Consider the following 22,233-nt stretch of genomic DNA (forward strand, 5'->3'; position numbering starts at 1 on the left):
GACCGATATATTGGCTGGCAGATATATGGACTTATTGCCTGACATCGGCCGATGGCCGATTAATAACAACAAAAAACCTAATCAAAAAGAAAAAAAAAAGGATTTTGATCAGGCATCTGTGTAGTGACTGACAGTAGGACTCCAAAAGGACCACACAGCAGTTTGAAGGCAGGCTTCGACAGGTAAGATTCAGGCTTTCTCGTTTTTGTAAATATTGTAAGAATTTCAAAATATATATGGCGGAAAACACAGACAAGACTGAAAAAGTAGTTTCTGCTCTTGCACTCCTCTTTAAAATATACTGCTGTATTTTAAGCCAAAAGAACGGTTGTGTTTGATAGAACAATATGTCTATATGTGTCATGGCGCATTAAGCCCCCAAAGTATTCTTAATATGTCCGTTTTACCCTGGAAACCCCAGTTTACAGACGTCGCACAACCGTTTTTGTTTCAACCCATCCATAATACGAAGGTAATTGATTGTATTTATTATTCAAAATGTCTGTCATTTTTAGCTTAGAATCATTAATTGATGTCAAATATTTCGTTTAAAAAAAAAAAAAAAAAAAAAGATTAAAAAATTTTTTTCACTCGCATATTTTAAACCTTTAAACAAATTATGTCACAATGAAAAAAATGTCTGTAAAAAAAGTCACGGATATCTACTTCATAACTATCGCTTAATTGTATTTTTTTTGTTACTGTTGCATTTTCTCCGATATGTTAGATGATAAATAATCGATCCAAAGAAAGAAAGAAAAAAAAAAAGTTTAAAAGAGTAAATATATGAAAATGAACATCTCAACCACTCCTTGATGTCTGCGATTTCTGCATTGCGACCCTTGTTATATTACCATGTTTCACCCATAAAATCCGGCTGTTGTCATTCACAGCTGTGTCTTGACACACGGTGATACATGGAGTTTTGGATCGGAAAGAGGTAAGTAAATCATGGCGTCTTTAACTCTGCTCTTGCGTGCTCTCACCTCCAGTTAGGGTTTTGCAGTTTAAATTTTTTTTTTTTAATGCCCTCCTGTTCAAAAATTTTCTTCCCCCTGAAAATTGAGATTTTAAGCTTGCACATGCATATAGGACAATTTTGAAATCTGGCCAAACTGGGAGTCTCAGAGCGGAACTTCAAGTCACCTGTTTTCTGCCATACATATCTTAAATTGCCTTTCTTAATTTTCGTGCTTAAAAAAAAAAAAAAGTACCATATTGGCCCGAATATAAGACGGCCCTGATTATAAGACGACCCCCTCTTTTTCAAGACTCAAGTTTGAAAAAAAGACTTTTTGAACACCAAATGATTTTTTTTTATACTGAAAACAATTAAAGTACATCTGAAACAAATGATTTTAATACAATATATTTGAGAGAAAATGCATGTTATTTTGCCTCATTCAAATCTTAATATCTAAACATTTAAATATGTAAACTAAAGTGCAATCACATTCGTAAATGACTGGCTTCTGGTTTTTTAAATGTAAATAAACCAATCTATTGTGATAAAACAACAACATTGCAATAACTGCATTAACCATCAAAGTGAAGTCTAACTGTAACTGTAGTCTTGAAACAAATCTGAATAAGGAACAACATTGCAATCAAATAATGCAAAGTGGTTAAACTTGAGAGTAGCTGAGATCTGTCATGACAGAACATCGCTTCAATGATATCTGGCGCCATCTAGCGTCGTGAATGGGTATAACATCCAGACCGCTAATATAAGACGAACCCCACTTTTTCGGTCTTATTTCAATGCAAAAAACACTGTCACTGTCAAATACGGTATATCGGTTCAGGATATCGGCAATCAGCTGAATTTTTTTTTTAGATATCTATCTGCATCGGCCTTTGAAAATCCCATATCGGTTGACCTCTATTATTATTATAATTTTTTTTTTTTTTATATTCATTTTCTAGTTTTATTTCCATTTCCTGTTGCAATTGTCTTTGTTTTTAACTTTTTGTTGATTTAATGTGATTTTGACATATCATCTTTATCTCAGTTTGTAGATCTTTATGTGTTGTAAAGCACTTTGAATTGCCCTGTCTTGAATTTTGCTATACAAATAAATTTGCCTTGTCTTTACTTTTAAAATCAATAGTTACAAATAGTCCCAAAACTAATGGGAATTCTAGCATATTTTACAGTCATTTCTGGGCAACTGCTTCGCAACTAGGCATCGCAGTAGCACAAATTTGCCACAAGATGGCCTCAGCAGCACCTCGTGTGGCAAAGCGAGATGCTGCTGATGCTGGAAAAGAGGGAAAAATGCTAGCTCACCGATGGTCCTCTGCCTCTTGTCAGCAGCGGACATGTTGAAAACATCCTGCTGGCCGCCTGCGTCGCCCATGTAGTAGGTCTCTATGTCAATGGAGAACTTTTCCACAAAGGGACACGTGTATCTGAAGGGTACGACAGCAGTGCACTCTTTATAGAGATTTTGACACGCTGTAGAATTTGTCGTCTCTATAATAAACACATTTTTCCCCCGACTTGGCAGATTTTCATACAATATGTAATCACTTTAAAGGATGTAGTTAGTTTACTGCCTGCCTGACGGTAACTACAAACCAAGCCATTTGAAAATGGAGCAATTTATAGTTATTTCAAAGCACACGCATCATTGACTATACTGTTATGCTTATCGAATGCTACTAACACAAACTAGCGAACAAGTGATAACTGCCGCCCCCACTGGTTCACAGCGTGCATTTCTCATCTAGATCTATACACAATGTACATGTTGATGCTTGAGAATTGCAGTCTCATTCTTTGAGGAGAATGTGGACTTTTGGATCGGCGTCTCTGTCACCTGGTGCGTGTGTAGGGGTAGGCATTCCAGGACTCCTCTTCCACCCTGAGCGCGGCTTTAGGTAGGATGGAGCGGAACCAGCCGGGAATGTGCATGCCGATGTGGTAAACCTTGTGGGTGTACTGGCCGGTCCCGCCAGGTCCGTCCGTGTAGGGTTTGTTCTTGAGGATCTCAACGCCACTGCCCTCGCCGCAGCTCTCTTCCCGGCTCTTTTTCTGTCAGTGCAAAAAAAAAAAAAAAAAAGAACCATCGTATAATACCTGCAAAATCAAACCGACCGACATCCCGCAGAAAAGCCAAATCAACTGTCTGATCGTTGTCATAGTGATTATTCATCTCCATTTTTTATCATATTTGAAATAAACTATATTTACAGACAATTATTCACAACTATGCAAATCAGGTTTCTCAAACTTGAGGCCTGCGGGCCAATATTTTGCCATGAGCAATAAAAAGAAAAAATTACCTTCACGTAAATTTGATAAATTAAAATTAATTCAACTCAATTTCAAAACTCCCAAATTTAACAGGAAGTGACCGAAAATCAACAGAAAGGAGCCAAAATGTACAGGAAGTGACCAATGAACAGCCCCACAATGTACACACAATGTGAAGAGATATAAAATCAACAGGAAAAAATGAACAGGAAGTGACTCAGGAATACTTCGAAATCATCAGGAATTAACCTGGAAAGCCCTACAATCAACAAGAATTGACGAAAATGTTTAGGAAGTGACCCAGGAATGCGCCAAAATCATTAAGAAGGGGCCCGGAAATGTTCCAAAATAAACAGGAAGAGACCCTTACGAAAAATGAACAGGAAGTAACAAGAAATGCCCCAAAATCAAAAGAAGGTGACCCGGAAATGCCCCAAAATCAACAGATAGTGACAAAATATGTACAGGAATTGACCCTGGCATGCCTCAAAATCAGGGGCGTCATTAGGCCCAAGCACCCTGTAAAATATTCTTAAGCCCTCCTAAATAATTTGTTGTTTAATTATAAAAAAATAAATAAAATACAGAAATGCTGATATTTTCACTATGAAGTTGCTGGAATATTAGTTTAGATCACAAATCATATAACCTGTCATTTTTAACTTAAATATGATCATAAATCTGTCAGTTTCCCGAGCGCCCCTTCAGTGCGTCGCTATCCAAGCCATTCCACTTGTTCACATAGAGAACGCCCACATCTCATCTCTGAAAATCCAGTCCGCGTTTTCCCTGTGACATTGTTAGCAGTCAGTACTAGAGCTGGGAATCTTTGGGCACCTAACGATTCGATTACGATTACGATTCAGAGGCTCCGATTCGATTATAAAACGATTATTGATGCACCCCCCCCCCCCCCCCCCCCATGTTTTGTACATTAGTTCCAAAATTGTTCAAAAATACTTTCAGGCTAAACCAAACTACTATTTCAGTATCAAGTTAACATATAGCAGTAAACAAATATACAAAAATAACAGTAAATAAAAAACTCCAGTCCCCATTCTGTATCAGCAGCTTTAAACTACATTCAATTAATTTAATGTTGTGAATCAACCGTTAAAGTTGTTAAAATTGCTCCCCTTATTTCATAATTTCCCTTTTGTCTACTTTCGACATGTGAAAGTTTTAAAACTATTTTAAAGATAGATTCAAGTCAATATTTTACCGATTTAGGAGTATTTTAGATAAAAAGTTTATTAGGTTTGCTTGGAAGGTTCGCTACAACAGCCTTGCAGGGACGTGTACTGCTTTAAGATGGCGGCCATTTACTAACGCCCACATCTAGCTTTTTGTAGGTGTGCTGTTAACGCTACCGAATCAATACTGCATCTAGTCCTATATAAATGATATCTACCATAACATTATGCTACTTTGTAGCAGCTTTTCGGCAGCAGTCAGGTATGTTGTTGTGTTTTTTTATCTCGTGGCATGAGTTGAGCTAGAGCCGTGAGTTGAGCATTGGCATTACCCGAGGGGCCGGGTAATGAGAAGAATGATGTTTAGCTACTCTCGCTCCGTTCCTCATTGACCGCGCGGCGCACTGAGTGTGTTGTACTTCCGCTTTACTTGGCATATTTCAATAATCGGAATTTGGATGTTTGTGAATCGTTCTCGAATCTTCCACGGCCAAATCGTGAATAATCTAAGAATCGGAAATTTTGCACACCTCTAGTCAGTACTACCTTTTTCTGTCTCGGCGCATGTCTGCCTTTGTTGTTTTACGGTTAAAAGTTACATCCCAGTTCTAAAATAACGCCGCTACTTAGCTGCTGCTGCTAGCTAGTTAGTCTGAAATGCATTGTGAAGGTCTTAGTAGAGTTAAGTGTGCACTCTTGTTACCACTATCTTTGGGGTGACTTCCTCTTGCATCAGCTGTGTTTCTCATTTTACACATAGATGAGAACAGGAGTTGAGCTCATTCACGTATGATTATCTTCAGTGGATAGTCGTAATAATACACTAATAATAATCACTCCATCCCCTTTATTGACCTGCTGGAGTCAGAGCAGAGGAGCAAATAGGGTGACAGGGGGCAGACCTCTACTTAGAAAGTGAGTAGGAGAAAGTGGAGAAAGCCAAGAAGATGATTATATATAGCAGGGGTCGGGAAGCTTTTTGGTTGAGAGAGCCATGAATGCCACATATTTTTAAATGTAATTCACTTTTAAAGTACAATAAGTCTCTGAATTCTTTTTAATAACATAAATAATAATAATTAAATTAAATAATATTAAAATACTTATTTTAATATTTTGTTGTGTCCACAGATAGATTCACCCTATGTTTAAAATATTTCATCTTATTTAGTTGTGTTTGTGGAAAATATACACACAAGTTTCAGCCTGAAAAGACTGTTGTGCTTACGGTTTTAAACCAGAAGGGGGAAGAATTCGCTTCTTGGCGTGCATGGGCAATAAGGCTTCGTATTTTAGAGCGAATAAGAAATGAGCCGTCTGTGCAGCAATGTGAGACAGACGTTGTTGTTACAATTTTTCGTGTTTCAGGTGAGAAAAAGTAAAATTTGACTTTGTATATTAGCGGATTGCTTTATTTTAGGATGATTGTGATGTGTACTGTGTGTTAATATATTTAGTTCCGAAATATGTTAATCATTAAGTATGTTTATGTATGACTGCAGATGTATTTGTAATGGCGAGCGGATGAAAAGTTCTACTAGTGTCTAAAACGCAGAAGTTAAATGTTTTGTCACAAAAACGTATATGTTTATTAATGTAATTATATAAGAATTTGCATTTTAGAGCGAATAAGAAATGAGCCGTCCGTGCAGCCATGCGAGACGGACCGTCCGTCACGGACGTTATTTTTTTCTTGTTCCAGCTGTACAAGAAAAATGAAAATAAAACTATATTAAATGTGTAGCAACAGACTGAAGCATTTAATCTCTGTATGCACCAAACTACAGATGCGTAGCTATTATTTCAACCAACCGCCACACGCATCATCAGACTTTTGCGTTCTCCACTGCCGCACCTGTCTCGAATGTCGCCTGATGACTGGCTTGCCAAAGGAAAAAATGTTAGCGCCCCTTACAGGTTGCTCTTTTTAACGCTTCCCCTATGGCCCTTACACCCGGCAGGTTTTCCCCGAGGTCCTAGCGCCCTTCCGATTACATAACTTTTTTTTTTTTTTTTTTTTTTTTAAATTAAGATTTGTCTGCGAGCCAGATGCAGCCGTCAAAAGAGCCATATCTGGCTCGCGAGCCATAGGTTCACGACCCCTGATATATAGCATACTCAGCAATGCCCCAAAATCAACAGGAAGCAACCCAAAATGTTCAGGGAAATTATCTAGGAATGTCTCAAAATCATTGGGACGTGACCCGAAAATACTCCAAAATCAACAGGAAGAAACCCAATGCGAAACGAACAGCAAGTGACCTGGAATATTCCAAAATCAAGAGGAAGTGACCCAACACGATATGAACAGGAAGTGACCGTAATGATCCAAAATCAAAAGGAAGTGTGATCCAAAATCAAGAGGAAGTGACCTAAAATAAACAGAAGTAACCAGCAGTTGCCCCAAAAGCAACAAGAAATGAGCCATGGGAGTTTACCAGTTAGCCGAGCATAGCGTCCCCATGCAATTTCTCCAAAATAAATGCATTCCGTAGTTTATCAGATGATATGAACTCATTGGCTGGTTCATTCATTGCCACCCTCCCACTTCAAAGGGACTGGACGTCTAGCACCGTCAGTTAAGTTTGAGACCCCTGATGTATCGTCTTTCCAGACACAGTTGAGATCGGCGCCTGGCTGCGGCTAATGAAGGACCTGTCATCACTAAAGAGCTCTGCTAGGCAGCACGTTCAGAGTTCTCCTCCTCCCAAGCTGATTAATGTCCTGTCCAGTCCTGTATTTTCCTCTCCTTCCACCCTCTGTCGACCGCAGGAATCAAGCTGCCGCCGCTGCCGTTGTCAGAACTGCCACGGAGACCTCCCGTCAACACGTTAGGTGGAAAAGTAACCACTAATGTTGTATAGAGTCGCAGCTTTTAGGGAACCAATACACCGATGGTTGAGTCATCATTCATTATTTTTGCTACACACGAGGAATTTACAGTAATAACGGACTCTGGGAAAAACATTGGAGCTGGAAATTCAGTGCATTTGAAACAAGAAATATGAAATTTGCAACCATGAATATTATGCAACAATGTCAACATGAGTTTTTTAAAACTAAAACTAACATTAAAACTCATAAAATTAAACTAAAACTAAGCATTGCAAGTAAAATGAACACCTGATACCATTTTCAAAATACTACATAAACAATATATATATATATATATATATATATATATATATATATATATATATATATATATATATATATATATATATATATATATATTTATTTATTTTATTTTATTTTTTTAAAGAACTTTCTGTGTTTCTTCATTGGTGGTCATTATTTCTGACCCACCAAAAATTGAATGTCCCCAAAATTAACAGGAAGTGACCCAGAATGTACAGGATGTGATCCAGGAATGCTCCTAAATTATCAGAAAGTAACCCAAAATCAACAAAAAGTGACCATAAATCAACAGGAAGTCACCAATGAACAGGAGGTGACCTGGATATAACCTAAAATCAACAGGAAGTGACCCAAAATGTACAGGAAGTGATCCTGGAATGCCCCAAAATTATCAGAAAGCAACCCAAAATGAACAGGTGATGATTAATGTACAGGAGGTGACCTGGGAATGCCCTAAAACCAACAGGAAATGTACAGGAAGTGACATCAGAGTGACCCAAAAATTTACTGGAAGAGACCCAAAATGAATAGGAAATTAACCAAAAATGTACAAGAAGTGATCCAGGAATGCCCCAAAATCATCAGAAAGTAATTCGAAATCAATAGAAAGTTACCAATAAACAGGAAGTGACACAGAAATGACCAAACGTCAACAGGAAATGATCCCAAATGTAGCGGAAGTGACTCGGACGGCCCCAAAATGTACTAGAAGAAACCCAAAATCACAGAAAGTGACCCAAAATTGACTCCTTACCTGCCATTGAGAATGATAGACATTCAATTCATTGAAACTGACAGAGCTGACTGGAAATGTTCATCTTTCAGCGCCACTGACAGCGGCAACATGTATAACGTCGTCAATTACAGGTAATGTAGGGCCGCAGCAATGAATTTCAGTTACTTTTGACAACCCTATGGCTCACCTGGATCATGTAGAGCTGGGCGATGCGGTACTCCTCCACGCTCATCGGCATGGGGATGTGATACTCTTTGATAAGCATGCTGGAGCAGGGGGGGCCAAAGACTGCAAAAGCGGGGCTCCCTACGAGCGCCGCGTCAAACGGGCCGCTCTAACGTCCTCATGGGCGACTCCTGTAATGGGAAAGAGAACGACGTGCCGTTAGAAGAAGTGCTCGACCCGCAGCGGCGCCCGCGCTAAACTTCTCTACTTATATGCGCGGCCGAAAGTCGGGCCCCGCCGGCAACTTCCGTCACATGGGGGGGGCCTTGCTCGGCAATAAGAGGGATTAACAGTTCAGTCGGTGAGCATTACGTCATTATCTCAGAGCCCCCCTGAATGGCACGAGGCCGGCGAGCGCGTGCCACCACGCTGTTCGTTGTGCGTCCGCAACGTGTGTGGGTGGTCCGAGTTGGGGCGAAAAACAAAAAGTCCACGCTGCTCGGGGCGCAATATCGTTTCGCCACAGCTGAAGAAATCATATTAAAGTGGTAAAGCAAAGCTCCCCACGTATATATTGCTTTTTTTTCAGCACGCTGCAGAGCCCACACGCTTGGACTGGTTCACACCATTCCAGCTTGGAAACTTTCCAAAAATTCACATGATGCAGGCTCTCTTTTGGTTTTGCCTCAAATGTTCACAGCTGAACCAAAAGCACTGGAAAAAGAAAAGACAGAAAACGACCTGGAAATGCCCAAAAATCAACAGGAAATGATGCAAAATGTACAGGACGTGACCCCTAAGTGCCACAAAAATGTACAGGAGGAGACCCAAAATTAACAAAAATTTAAAAAATTAATTTAAAAAAATTTAAAGCCCCAAAACCAACAGGGAATGGCCGAGTAATGCCCAAAATCAACAGAAAGTGAACCGGGAATGCCCTTAAAAAAAAAAAAAACCGACCAGGAAATGCTCCAAAATCAAGTGGAAGTGGCCGAAAATCAAGAAGAAGTGACCAGACCTGATTTGGACAAGAAGTCACCCAGAAATGCCCAAAATCAACAGGATCTTACCCCAAAAAGAACAGAAAGTGGCCTAAATTGACAAGAAGTGAACCAGAAACGCCATGATTTCAACTAGAGTTTACCCAAAAATTCCCCAAAATAAACAGAAAGTGGCCCAGAAGTGCCCTAAAATCAACAGGAAATGAGTGAAAATGTACAGGAAATGACCCTGGAATGCCCCAGACACAACAGAAGGTGACCCAAAACCAAAAGCAAGTGTATTGTAAATGCCCCAAAATCACCTGGAAATAACCCAAATGTCATTCGCCCCCTGCCAGTCGAAATGAATTGGACGTCTAGCGCCATCAATGTCAGCCAATGAAATACCAAGGAAAATAGCAAAAAATATCCTCCAATGGAACATTTCAGATGACTTCCTCTTTTTGGGCTACTGAACAAAAAGTGATCCGAATGTTCATCTTTGCGCTGCAAATATGTTAACTAGGTTTTTATGATGCAAAACAATCTTTTCAACTCATTTGAGTTTCGGCCACACAGCACTTATCAAAGTTCTAAATGATATTCGTCGCAATACTGATGCAGGCAAATCATCTGTTCTGCTACCGTCGGATCTCAGTGCCACATTCGTCACGGTTAGGGTAGGGATCGCTGACACTGTTCTTCAGTGGTTTAATATCTTATTTACATGATAGGAATTTCTTTCTGTCAATCGGAAACCATCGGTCAGAACGAACCAAAGTCACGTGTGAGGTCCCTCAAGGGTCCATTTTTGGACCACTTCTATTTAACATCTATATGCTTCTCCTAGCTCAGATGATGCAACAGTATGACATCTCCTATCACACCTATACAGATGACACACAACTCTACATTTCTGTGGCCCCGCATGATTATAGTCCCTTAGTCTCCCTGAGTAAATGCATTCCTCAGTCAACGAATCGATATGCCAGAATTTTCTCCAGCTAAATGTGGAGAAGACAGAAGTGATCATGTTTGAGCCAAAAAGGAAAGGTCAAAGATAAGCAAGCACCTTGGCACAATGTCACTTACAGTTACAAATCATGTCAGAAATCTTGGCGCAATTACTGACTCAGACCTAAAATTTGATAGCCATCTAAAGTCCGTCACTAAATCTGCTTATTACTACCTAAAAAATATAGCCAGTATTAAGAGGCTTCTGACTAAACAAGACATGGGAAAAACTGGGGGAAAAAATTGGACTACTGCAATTGTATATTTACAGGTCTTGATTAAAAAAAATCAGTCAGGAAGCTGCAGCGAGTACAGAATGCTGCTGCCAGAGTCCTTACATATACAAGGAAATTGACCACATTACACCGGTTTTGAATTCCTTACACTGGCTTCCAGTAAGTCAAAGGATAGATGATAAATTACTACAGCTCCTCTACAACACATTTAATGGCCTTGGACCAAAATACATGCTTGATTTGTTAGATCCCTATGAAGCATCTAGATCAGGGGTCCCCAAACTTTTTCCTGTGAGGGCCACATAACTTTTTCCTTCTCTGATGAGGGGCCGGGTCAGTTTGTAACAGAAAAAGTGTGACGATTGCAGAGTGCCTAAATGAAAAAAAATTATTGTTTTTCAGAAAGCCACAATCAAATAACCCTTTCTGGATTCTTCACGGAACAAAAGTAAATAAAAATAATAATAAAATAAATAAATAAATAATAATAATAACAATACAATATAATATAATATACCGGTAATATAATATAATAATAAATAATAATAACACTATTAATTAAATAGATGATAACCAAATAACCCTCTCTGGGTTCTTTACAACAACAAAAAAAAGCCAGGAAATAAACAACACTATTGAAAAAAAAAAAAAAATGTTTAGGGGGCCGGACCAAATGTGGAGGCGGGCCATAGTTTGGGGACCCCTTGTTCTGAGAACAAGAACCAAGCAGGGTGAGGCAGCATTTAGTTATTAAGCTCCTCACCTTTGGAACCAGTTACCTGAAGTTCTGAAGTGTGCTCAAATTGTTAGCTCCTTTAAAATCAGGGCTAAAAATGATTTTATGACAGCATATCCATAACTGTCTATATATTTCAAATTTCAAGCCATTTGCTTTTTAATCATCTTATGTATAATATTATTTCCTGTTTAATTGTCTTTAACTTTCTCTTGATTTAATGTGATTTTTATGAATCATTATATCTCTGCTCATGGTTCTTCATGTGATGTAAAGCACTTTGAATGGCCTTGTGTTGAATTGTGCTATACGCATAAATTTGCCTTGCCTTGTCTAACATTAGACACTATTCTTGTGCAAAATGATGGTAGCTATCTGTGGGTTCCTTGATTAAGCAGTGACATCTTTTGAAAACGATAAATCGATTCTTGGGGCGAGCCTATCCATAGCCTATTGGGATGGGATATATTGTCACACCCTTAATACATATATGTGGTTAAAAGGATTTTTGGCCTCTTTGGCGTGTTGATGACAGTCTGTGACTCGTGTCGGGAACATATGTGGTGGGAAAGCCATCCAAACGTGACTGGCGAAGGTTGCGTAAGCTCTACTCAGTGTGCTCCTTCCTCAGCGGGATTCTCATGCGACATTTATCCGCAAAACAAAGGGCAGCTTTGGTGCCTGTACTTGCGCAGGGGTCGGGGTGGCTAAAGCATTCCCCTGCGGACGTCCGCAAAACTTAAGCCCTTAGGCACATGCAAGGCAGCCAGCTCTTACCTAATACTAGGGCTGCCATCGTTCGTCCACCGTAAAATCAATCCACAACGATTTGGATATTGTTTAGGGCATTAAGTCTCAAACTCAATTTATCAGGGCTTGCTGGAAATAAGAGTCTGGGTTGCTTCCTCAAAGAAGGGACTCATGTTTCTAATTGAAATTGGTTAACTTATTGAGAGGGGGGGAAAAAAAAAAAAAAAAAAAAAAATCATTAAATGCCAATGCCTCCAACTTCAAATGGACCGGATGTGTCGCTCTGTCAATGACAGCCAAGGAGTTCATATTAGTATTAGATGAACTAAATGATGCAGCTTGCGTGGGGATGCTTTGCTCTGCTGATTGTTGAAGTCCAATGGGTCACTTCCTGTTGATTTTGGGTGACTTGCTCTCAATTTTGGGCATTTGCTGATCACTTCCAATTGATTTTGGGTCATTTGCTGTTGATTTTGGGCCAATTCCTGTTGATTTAGTGTCAATTTCAGGTTGCTTCCTGCTGATTTTGGGGCATTCCTGTGTCACTTCCTGTACATTTTGGGGCATTTATGGATCACTGCCTGTAAATTTCTGGTCACTTCTAATGAATTTTGTGGTATGACGAAGTCACTTCCTGTTGATTTACTGTACTTAAGTACATTTTTGTGTATATCTGTACTTTACTTGAGTACAAATATGAAGTGGTCCTTTTTACTTCAATACATTTTACAGCACGTATCTGTACTTTCTACTCCACGGGGTCTCTGTACATTTCTGACGAGCAAATATAATGCTTTTGAGGACCATTTTAAGACCTTTGAGTATAAAAAATAAGACCGCTACCACAGAACAAATATGTTTAAAAAAACAAAAGAAAACATACACACACACTCGAGGTTGAAGTCAAAGGATTTAAAAAAATATATAAATCGGTGCATCTTCAGTTCACAAAACAGTACTTCAACTGTTTAACTTAAATTGTGATCCAATATACCGGAACTGCACTTGAGAACCAGTCTCCTTCATCATCCAGTACCTCACGTGAAGGTCAAGCTGCTTGCTTTTGGTTGTTCGATTCATAGATTTGTCAAGGACAATGACAAATCTGCCCTGATCGACGGTAATCAGAAGCTCACACTTGATAAACGATGCCAGACCAAATCGTACTAGATACGATGTCTTGTCTTTCCCACAAGTAAACAACTTGGCATACTCAGAATCCAGGAACACTGCCCACATGTTCGTTTGAGGTGTACGAGTGGTGTCGGCTAATCGTTTGCAGCACCCACAGTATTTCTGCCTCTAACGTAGCGGTTGGGGCGAATGCAGCGAAAGCACTTGTGCTGGGACCTGGCTCGACACCAAAGGCCTTGTACGTGTGCTAGTGCATGTTGGTGTGAACATTTGCATGGAGACTGTTGCTGCCTGACTAGCAGCATAGCATGTATGCTTTTCCCCGTTCATGTGAGAGTCAAGGGCTTTACAGCCCATTGTTGCCAAGTTGATGTCTTTTCAACATACTTTGCATCACGCTTCATATTCCAAATTGTACTTTTGAAAAACCAGTAGTACTTCAGCTCCTCAAGCCACTTATGTTCAAGTGTGCATAGACAATAAAAGAAACGTGAAGAAAAGCATGTATGCCTGTTGCAACCACTTCATCTGTTCACTGGTTCAACTACATGGCTAAAAGGACACACTGCCCCCTGCGGCGTGATTCCTGCGCTATTAGACACAGCTGAGGAGCCTCTCTATTTTTACTGCACCTTGATAATAAGGTTGGCTAAATAAATAACGTTAGCGTGAAAAAAAATCCAGACACACGTATGTTAGGCTACCTGGATGAAATTTATTACATCTAATGTGAAATTTAATGCCATACCTAGAAAAAGAGCAAAATATAATGTTTATTAGGACCTTAAAAACCACATATTATAAATAAGACCTTTTAAGACTTTTTAAGGATCCGCTGAGGACATGCTCCCTTTTTAAACAGTCGCCTGCGTTACACATTGCTTTTGTGTTTTCTTTTTTTCCTTATTGTGAATTGATTAGAGGTGTGCAAAATTTCCGATTCTTAGATTATTCGCGATTCGGCCGTGGAAGATTCGAGAACGATTCACATACATCCAAATTCCGATTATTGAAATATGCGAAGTAAAGCGGAAGTACACAACACTCAGGGCGCCGCGCGGTCTTCGGGACGGAACGGAGCGAGAGTAGCTAAACATCATGCTTCCCATTAACCGGCCCCTCGGGTAATGCCAATGCTCAACTCACGGCTCTAGCTCAACTCATGCAACGAGATAAAAAAACACAACAACATACCTGACTGCTGCTGAAAAGCTGCTACAAAGTACATCCATATAATTTTACGGTGGATATCATTTATATAGGACTAGATGCAATAAAGATTTGGTAGTGTTAGCAGCACATCTACAAAAAGCTAAATGCGGTCGTTATAAACGGCCGCCATCTTAAAGCAGTACACTTCCCTGCAAGGCTGTTGTAGCGAACCTTCCAAGCAAACCTATTTAACTTTTTATCTAAAATACTCCTAAATCGGTAAAATATTGACTTGAATCTATCTTTAAAATAGTTTTAAAACTTTCACATGTCGAAAGTAGACAAAAGGGAAATTACGGAATAACGGGAGCAATTTTAACAAATTTAACAGTTGATTCACAACATTAAATTAATTGAATGTAGTTTAAAGCTGCTGATACAGAATGGGGACTGGGATTTTTTATTTAATGTTATTTTTGTATATTTGTTTACTGATATATGTTAACTTGATACTGAAATAGTAGTGTGGTTTAGCCTGAGAGTATTTTTGAACAATTTTGGAACTAACGTACAAAACATTAAAAAAAAAAAAAAAAAAAGGAGGGGGTTGCATCAATAATCGTTTTATAATCGAATCGGAGCCTCTGAATCGTAATCGAATCGTTAGGTGCCCAAAGATTCCCAGCTCTAGAATTGATAGTATCGTTTTCATGCTTCTGGCTCAATCGATAAGCCCTGTGCAACTATACCGTAATTGAGCACTAGAGGCAGCAACAAGAGTACAAGCAAGATTAGGTAGGCGAAGATATTGACCAATCAAAACCAACAGCAAGATCAGCGCACCTTCAAATTGATGCTATTAAGCTAAGTTTTGGAGCTTTTGAGCTTTTTAAGCTTCTGTTTACAGTGCACTGAGTGCAGTCAATTTTATTGCTTGTTTTTTCCATTCTGCACAGTTTTAAATATAACTGAGCAGTCAATGAATTTTCTGGTTTTTTAACATTGACTCAGAGCTCTGTATGTATGTATATATGCGTATATTACATACTTTTCTACTTTTACTTGAGTATTTTCTTTCTTAGATACAGTTCAGAATTTTTGACAATAGGCTTTATCTTCGAGCAGGAGTTTAATTAGTTGATGGAGTTGATTTCAACAAATTCCGTGCAGTTGTTAGTTATTTGTTAGTTTCAGGGCTCCGGTGTAGCTAAGCTAGCGCTAGTCAATGGTCCCGCCTTAGCATGCCAATAAAAAACAACATTTGCATGCATGAAAATCACCGATGACCCATGCAATCAATAGTGATGGCTATGTTTTCAGGATAAAGTTATTCAAATTTACCATTGCATGTCAATAACTGTAGTATGACCAACATTTGTAATCCAGCAGCTCTGCAGGGAACAGGCTGCAGAGCGGGGTGCTATTTTTTTTTCTCATTGGTGTGTTGATGTTGTAGCCAGTAACAAGTAACCACGGTTTATATTTGTTCCTTGTTCTTCATACGGAATTTGTGGAAACTTTCCTTTGCCCATTTCTTCTGTTTCCATAGCATCTAAATGCACATTTTGCCATGTTGTTGTTCATTAGTCAACTCAGCAGACTGATGATGCATTCGAGAAAGGTGGGAAGTCGGAGATTTCCACCCTCCGACCAGGAAAAATATCATTGAAATGCTACTCGAACTGGGAGGCCCTAGTCACGGAGTCAGGGAAAAAAAAGTACCCCGACTTCGTGCGTTGTTTCAATCTGCTTTCCTTCAACAAAATGGCACTGCCCGTCAAAAAGCAGACCGTCACCAGTAAAACTAAAGAAGGCAGTTTATAGTGTCTGTTATTTACCTTAGCCGTCGTTATTCCTCCACTATTTGATCACTTACGAGAAGGCAGGTTTGCTGGAGGTCAAAATGTCTTTTGATGGCCAAAATAAAAGCCAATTTGTTACTATCAGCCATCTTGCTGTTTACATTCACTTCGAACGCTTTGAGGTCACAATTGGTACCATCCGAGTGGGATAAATCCGACTTCCCACCTTCCTCTAATGCAGCATGAGCATGAGTGGCCAAAGCAGTCCTCTCTATTGTGGTTGCATTACACACACAAAAAATAGTCCCTCATTTGGTGTGACATTGTTTTAGCCGCATTTGTATTTTAAACAATGATCTGCATTTTGAATTTATTTGACTAAGTTACATCTGTTAATAATATTTTTTTATTGGCAAGCTAAGACAGGACCACTGACTCGCTCTAACTTAGCCACTCCGGAGCCCTGAAACTAATGAATAACTAACAAACTGCATAGAATTGGTTGAAATCAACTCCACCGACTAAATAAACCGCCGCTTACGCGAAGATTAAAGAGCATACGACAGGAGAAAAAAAAGTCTTAAATAGCATTATTATGTGAATTAGAATCATATTTTGAGATGATTCGACTATATAAATTTAGCACACAATTTAGCAAAGCGCAGATGACGAGAAATTAGTCTTTTAATCTGCCGATTAGCCACGCCTACCATTATAGGGCTCTAGCGTCCCCAACAGGTGGATGACGTCAGCGGGAGAATGGGCTCATCGGTTTTACTATTCAGCCCATTGAGGGGGAATTATTCCGAACGAGGAAAACGCGACGAAGAGAGCCGCAAAATGTCATTGTTTCAGTCTCTCTACTCCAATATTTTTACAGGATATTCTTTTTATCTAAGTATTTTTCCCCAATAGCTAAATAAATGGCTTGAGAAGGACCAGTCAGCTCGTCGAGGGGGAACTATTCACAACGAGGAAAACGCGACGAAGAGAGCTGCAAAAAGTCATTGTTTCTGTCTCTTCAATATTTTTACAGGATATTCTTTTTATCCAAGTATTTTCCCCAATTGCTAAATAAATGGCATGGTCATGACAAATAACAGTCTTGTGCTAAATGGAATATGAAATAATAAAAATGCACTTATTCAGGACGACATGGCAAAATTACTCCATAATGGTCAAAACTGTCAACTTCACCTTTACTGTCGCACCTCCCGAACGATATTTTATGACAGCTAAATCGGACATATGTCATTTCCCTTCCCCGGCTTCGGAGAATGTAAACAAACCAAGAGGTGTGACAGCTAGCCGACATGCTAACCTGAACCGAGTGATGTTTCAAAGTCTTCGAAGCGGAAAATCACACATAACTAGGCCGGATTATTTGACATGACGACTGGGTTGTCGATTGTCTTTGCGGATCGGCAAACCGCCCGGCGGTGAGCAATTTACAGTTCGTTCCCCGGAGGAGGGCGGCTGCAGTTGTTGTGCAGATAACGTGCAGCTAATGTGCACGAGGAGAGCTTTTTACATGCCTATCAATGATCAAACGCAAGTAGTCCTTTATTTAAAGAAAGTTTGTAGTGTTTACTTTGTAATCGCTGTATTAATATTTGACATAATGCAAAACAAGATGTTTACTCACTTCCTCGTAAGTCCAATGGTCACATAGTAGTAGGGCTTGGCCAATATCCACGGTGAATGGGAACCTTTTGAAACTCCAAAAAGGCGCATACTCCCTCATACAGAATGATTTTTCTGCAGCCGTTTGGCTGGCGTGATGCGAAAAATAAACGTATTAATCCGCAAAATCAGCTGAATCCTTCGTCCTCATACACAACAGTACGCTGTATAGTGAAGAGGACGCCTTCACTCGTACACGTCACAGCACCCTCCTCCTCAATGTAAGACCGAAGCCAGAAGTCACTCATTTTCATGGCGCGGGATTAAAAAAAACTATATAGCGATCGCTTCCATACACATCCAAGCGGTCCATATCCTTCAGGAGCATAAAATACCGCGTGTATTATGAAATAAACATGCTTTTTCGTGTCACATGCACTTTAAGTCTAATGTAAAAAATTCTGAACTTCCACTTTAAGTATTTTTTTTGCACCTGTATCTGTACTTTTACTTAAGTAAAAAAAAAGTGAGTACTTCATCCACCTCTGATTTTGGGTGACTTGTTATTCTTTTTTGGGGCATTTCCTGTTGTCTGCCTATTGATCTTGGGTTACTTCCTGTTGATTTAGTTTCAATTTCAGGTTGCTTCCAGTTGATTTTGCGGCATTCTCGGGTCGCTTGGGCAATTCGGGGGATTTTTTTGAGGTGATAAAAAAGTGTAATAATACAATAAGTTATTATTATTGTATGTAAATTGTATCAATTGGCCCAGAGGCCACACGTTTGAGAGCTCAATGGTAGGTCCTCTGAGACTTGGGTGCCTGGAGGCTTTCCTTCCGGCCCCTTTTTCTTTCCGTTTCTCTCCAGCGCAAAGTTATTTTCAGCCAAAACGTGGTGTTCTGTCCTATTCTATTTTGCTTTGGTCCTGCGAGGCGCTGGATGATGTCATTCCAAAAAAAGCAAGGTACAGTAGTCAGTTAGATAAGAGCATATGCCCGCCCACTATGGATATTTGCACTCAACTTGGATCCTTTCAAACAAGAGCGAAATTTCTTCTTTTTTAGCATACAATTTATCCTGCCACCTTAACGTTGTCCCTAATAATGCTTTTAGTGCAATTAACGATGTCAGACCACCAATCCATTACAAATGCGACCCAAAAATAAACCTTAAGTGACCTGTATATAGTGCAAAATCAATAGAAAGCCACCCAAAATATACAGGAAGTGACACAGTCATGCCCCAAAATAAACAGGAGGTGACCATTAAGTAACCTAAAACTGACAAGTAAGTGACTGAAAATTAACTCTAACTTAATTGCCTGCCATTTACATAGACATGCCTCAAAAGCGACAGAAATGGATGGAAAATCAACAGAAAGTGACCCAAAATTTAAAAAGTGACACAATATGTATAGGAAGAGACCTGGGAATGTCCCAAAATAATCAAAAAGTGACACAAACCTACTATGTTCATATGGTGTGTAATAATGCATTTCTTGTTGTTGGTAGTTTTTCTCTTCTGTCTGCATCATTCCTTTCTGTCCCCCCCATAATCCCTTCCTGTTCACTGCCATCTCCTAATAAAACATAATGAACCACCACAGTGTGAGTATATCAATCTACCATGTGATACATTACAAGTGTTCAGACGATAAGGACACTCAGATTCCTATTCTGTGTGTAAGCAGCTGAAAAGGACAGGTTTAAAAAGAAAACTGGAAAAAAAAAAAGGAAAATAACACAAAATCTAGAGGAAGTGACCAATAAACAGAAAGTGAGATGGAAATGCCCTAAATTCAAGAGGAAATTATCCACAAATGTAGGGCTGTCCCAAACGACTATTTTTCTCCCGATTAGTCAGCCGACTATTTTTACGATTAGTCGACTAATCTAATAATTAATTTTTTTTTGTTTTACTAATTTAGCAATGAAATTTTTGTTGACGCTTATCAATTCACAAAAAACATATTGGAACACTCAATTTATTTATTAAAGTACAAATAAACATGTAAATAACAATAATAAATCACAAATAAACAATGAGTTCAAATGCTGATAGAATTAACTAGTGTAGCCTCCCGATTGAAAAGATGGTCTCTTAAACTGATGGTTTACAACTTTTATTCCATCCTTGATGTAAACACACTGTAAGAGCTACGGTGCACACAAATAAAGCAACATAATTAGAAATTAACAAAAACTTTTCACCTTTTTCCTTTTAAACCTTATTTATATATCAATGAATTGCCTATATGAATTGCATTTACCTTAATTTATTACCTTATCATTGACAATCTCTCCCTTGAGTGCAATCACTGTATATACTGTATATATTTATGACCTTTTAACCTTATATAATTTTCTATACCATAAAATAAACCATAACATGAAATAAACCTTTCAATTAGCATTAAGAACAATAGTAATAGCACTTATAGGCCCATTGTCAATGAAACATTATTATTTAGTAAGGCGACAGCACCCTCTGGTGTACAAAAAACGAAAAAAAAAAAAATAAAAAAAATTACAAACTGCGTGAAGGCGCTTGAGGTTTTTATTCACGGCCAACGTGCAGCAAAGCTTGGCATTGAAGAGACAGGACATAAGAGTGTACTCTCCCTTGTTTCTTTGAAATAAGGCAATGTTTTGGACACTCTGGTGCGCTTTTTTTTTGGCTTTGTGCCGCTTTCCCCGCTTGCAAACAGAGCATCCGACATTCTAACTTTCCACGCATATATTTTTTTAACCCTTCATTAACCGTCGACGGGATATTGTGCTCGTCGACGGATTTACGTCATCGATGACGTCGACTATGTCGACTAGTCGGGACAGCTCTACACAAATGTATAGAAAGTGGTCCAGAAATGCTGCAAAATCATCAGAAAGTGACACATAAATGCCCCAAAACCAACAAAAAGTGACAGGGAATCAACAGGAAGTAACCTGGGAATGCCCCAAAATCAACATGAAGTGACCAGAAAGTGACCCAGTAAAGTCCTAAATTCAATAGAAAATAATCAAAACGGTATAGGAAGTGACACAGGAATGCACCAAAAATCCTCAGAAAGTGACATGTAAATGCCCTAAAATGAACAAAAAGTGACAGGGAATCAACAGAAGTAACCAATAAACAAAGTGACCCGGAAATGCCCTGAATTGAATACGAAATGATCCAATAATTTATTGTAACTGACCCAGGAATAGGGGTGCACCATATCCATTTTTTGAAACCGATATTGATAACTTCCCGCTCTTCCAGACCAATTTCGATACGATAACCAATAATATATATGAACACCTGGAGATCAAAAAATACTAGTGGTGGATTCCGAGCGGGGCCCAAGGACCATCAACAGGGACGAGGGGGCATACATGCGCTCTACGACCTGGAACAGCATCTTGGAAGAGTGAATGGGCAGCAGAGGGCGTGACTCGCCTGTCAAAATGACAGTCGAGTCACGCCTTCATCCATCAGCTGATAAAGACGCGTCACACCAACATCAGTGACCGTCTGACGAAGGCGGAAGTGCTCGCCGAAACATGTCAGATAAATAAAACCACCTACTATTGCCTGGGATAAAAGAAAAGGTTTGACGGACGGGTTCTAATGTGACGGATGTATTTTGTGTAGTGTACCTGAAAGCACCGCGGGGCCGACGGCAGAGTGAGAGAGAGTGCAGTTGACATATTACTTTCTCTTTTAACGTCCTGTTGTTGCTGGCAGTTGGCGTGTTGTGTTGCACAAGTTCTGAAATAAACGATTAAAAACCTGACGACCGCTTTGGCAATGGTACCACAATAATAATTGTCACCTTAACTTATAAAGACTGGCAAATGGAGGTCGCAGGAGTATTGTCAAGCAGTTCACGGAAGCGTACCGCACGCTCATATTTTTCTATCATTCCATCTTCATTTAAATGGTGAGCCTCACCTTTTTTCTTTTTCATTACCTGCTTTAACATTCTTGGAACCCATGTTGATTTCTCTCACAAGAAAATCCGCCGTGCGTCCGTCTTGCGGGAAAACAATGAAATTGCGACGCTGTCATAAATCGTCGTATTTCGAGCATTTTGTCAGATGTAAAAACAAATGGCGAGTCAAATTTTACGTCGGATGTGGAAAAGATCGCGTGTTGAAGCGATTGTATGTCGAGGTACCACTGTAATTCAAGTTAATCACAATCAATCAGTCAAAGTCAATGACGATGACGATGTGTTCCCCTGAACAATGAGCACTGAACTAAAACAAACATAAACCCAACAGGTATTGTGCTTTGTCAGCAGATAAAACATTTGGTGCAACAGTAGAGGAGA

The 22,233-nt window shown here is 39.3% G+C and overlaps 1 protein-coding gene across 7 annotated transcripts in view; it reads right to left on the minus strand.

Moving 5' to 3' along the window:
- Positions 1–22,233, minus strand: part of LOC130913793 (membrane-associated phosphatidylinositol transfer protein 2-like) — an 89,580-nt gene that overhangs the window by 45,042 nt on the left and 22,305 nt on the right. For all 7 annotated transcript variants that reach the window (XR_009062818.1, XM_057832652.1, XM_057832654.1 and 4 more), the window contains exons 2-4: positions 8,514–8,682; positions 2,823–3,037; positions 2,291–2,412 (exon numbers count right to left, since the gene is read on the minus strand). Coding sequence is in view for 6 of the 7 variants with exons in the window: in XM_057832652.1 (XP_057688635.1) it covers positions 2,291–2,412; positions 2,823–3,037; positions 8,514–8,591 (415 nt within the window). In the remaining variant the exon portion in view is untranslated. The remainder of the gene's footprint in view (positions 1–2,290; positions 2,413–2,822; positions 3,038–8,513; positions 8,683–22,233) is intronic.

This window comes from Corythoichthys intestinalis, chromosome 3 (assembly GCF_030265065.1).
Source record: "Corythoichthys intestinalis isolate RoL2023-P3 chromosome 3, ASM3026506v1, whole genome shotgun sequence".
In the NCBI taxonomy this organism is placed as follows: domain Eukaryota; kingdom Metazoa; phylum Chordata; class Actinopteri; order Syngnathiformes; family Syngnathidae; genus Corythoichthys; species Corythoichthys intestinalis.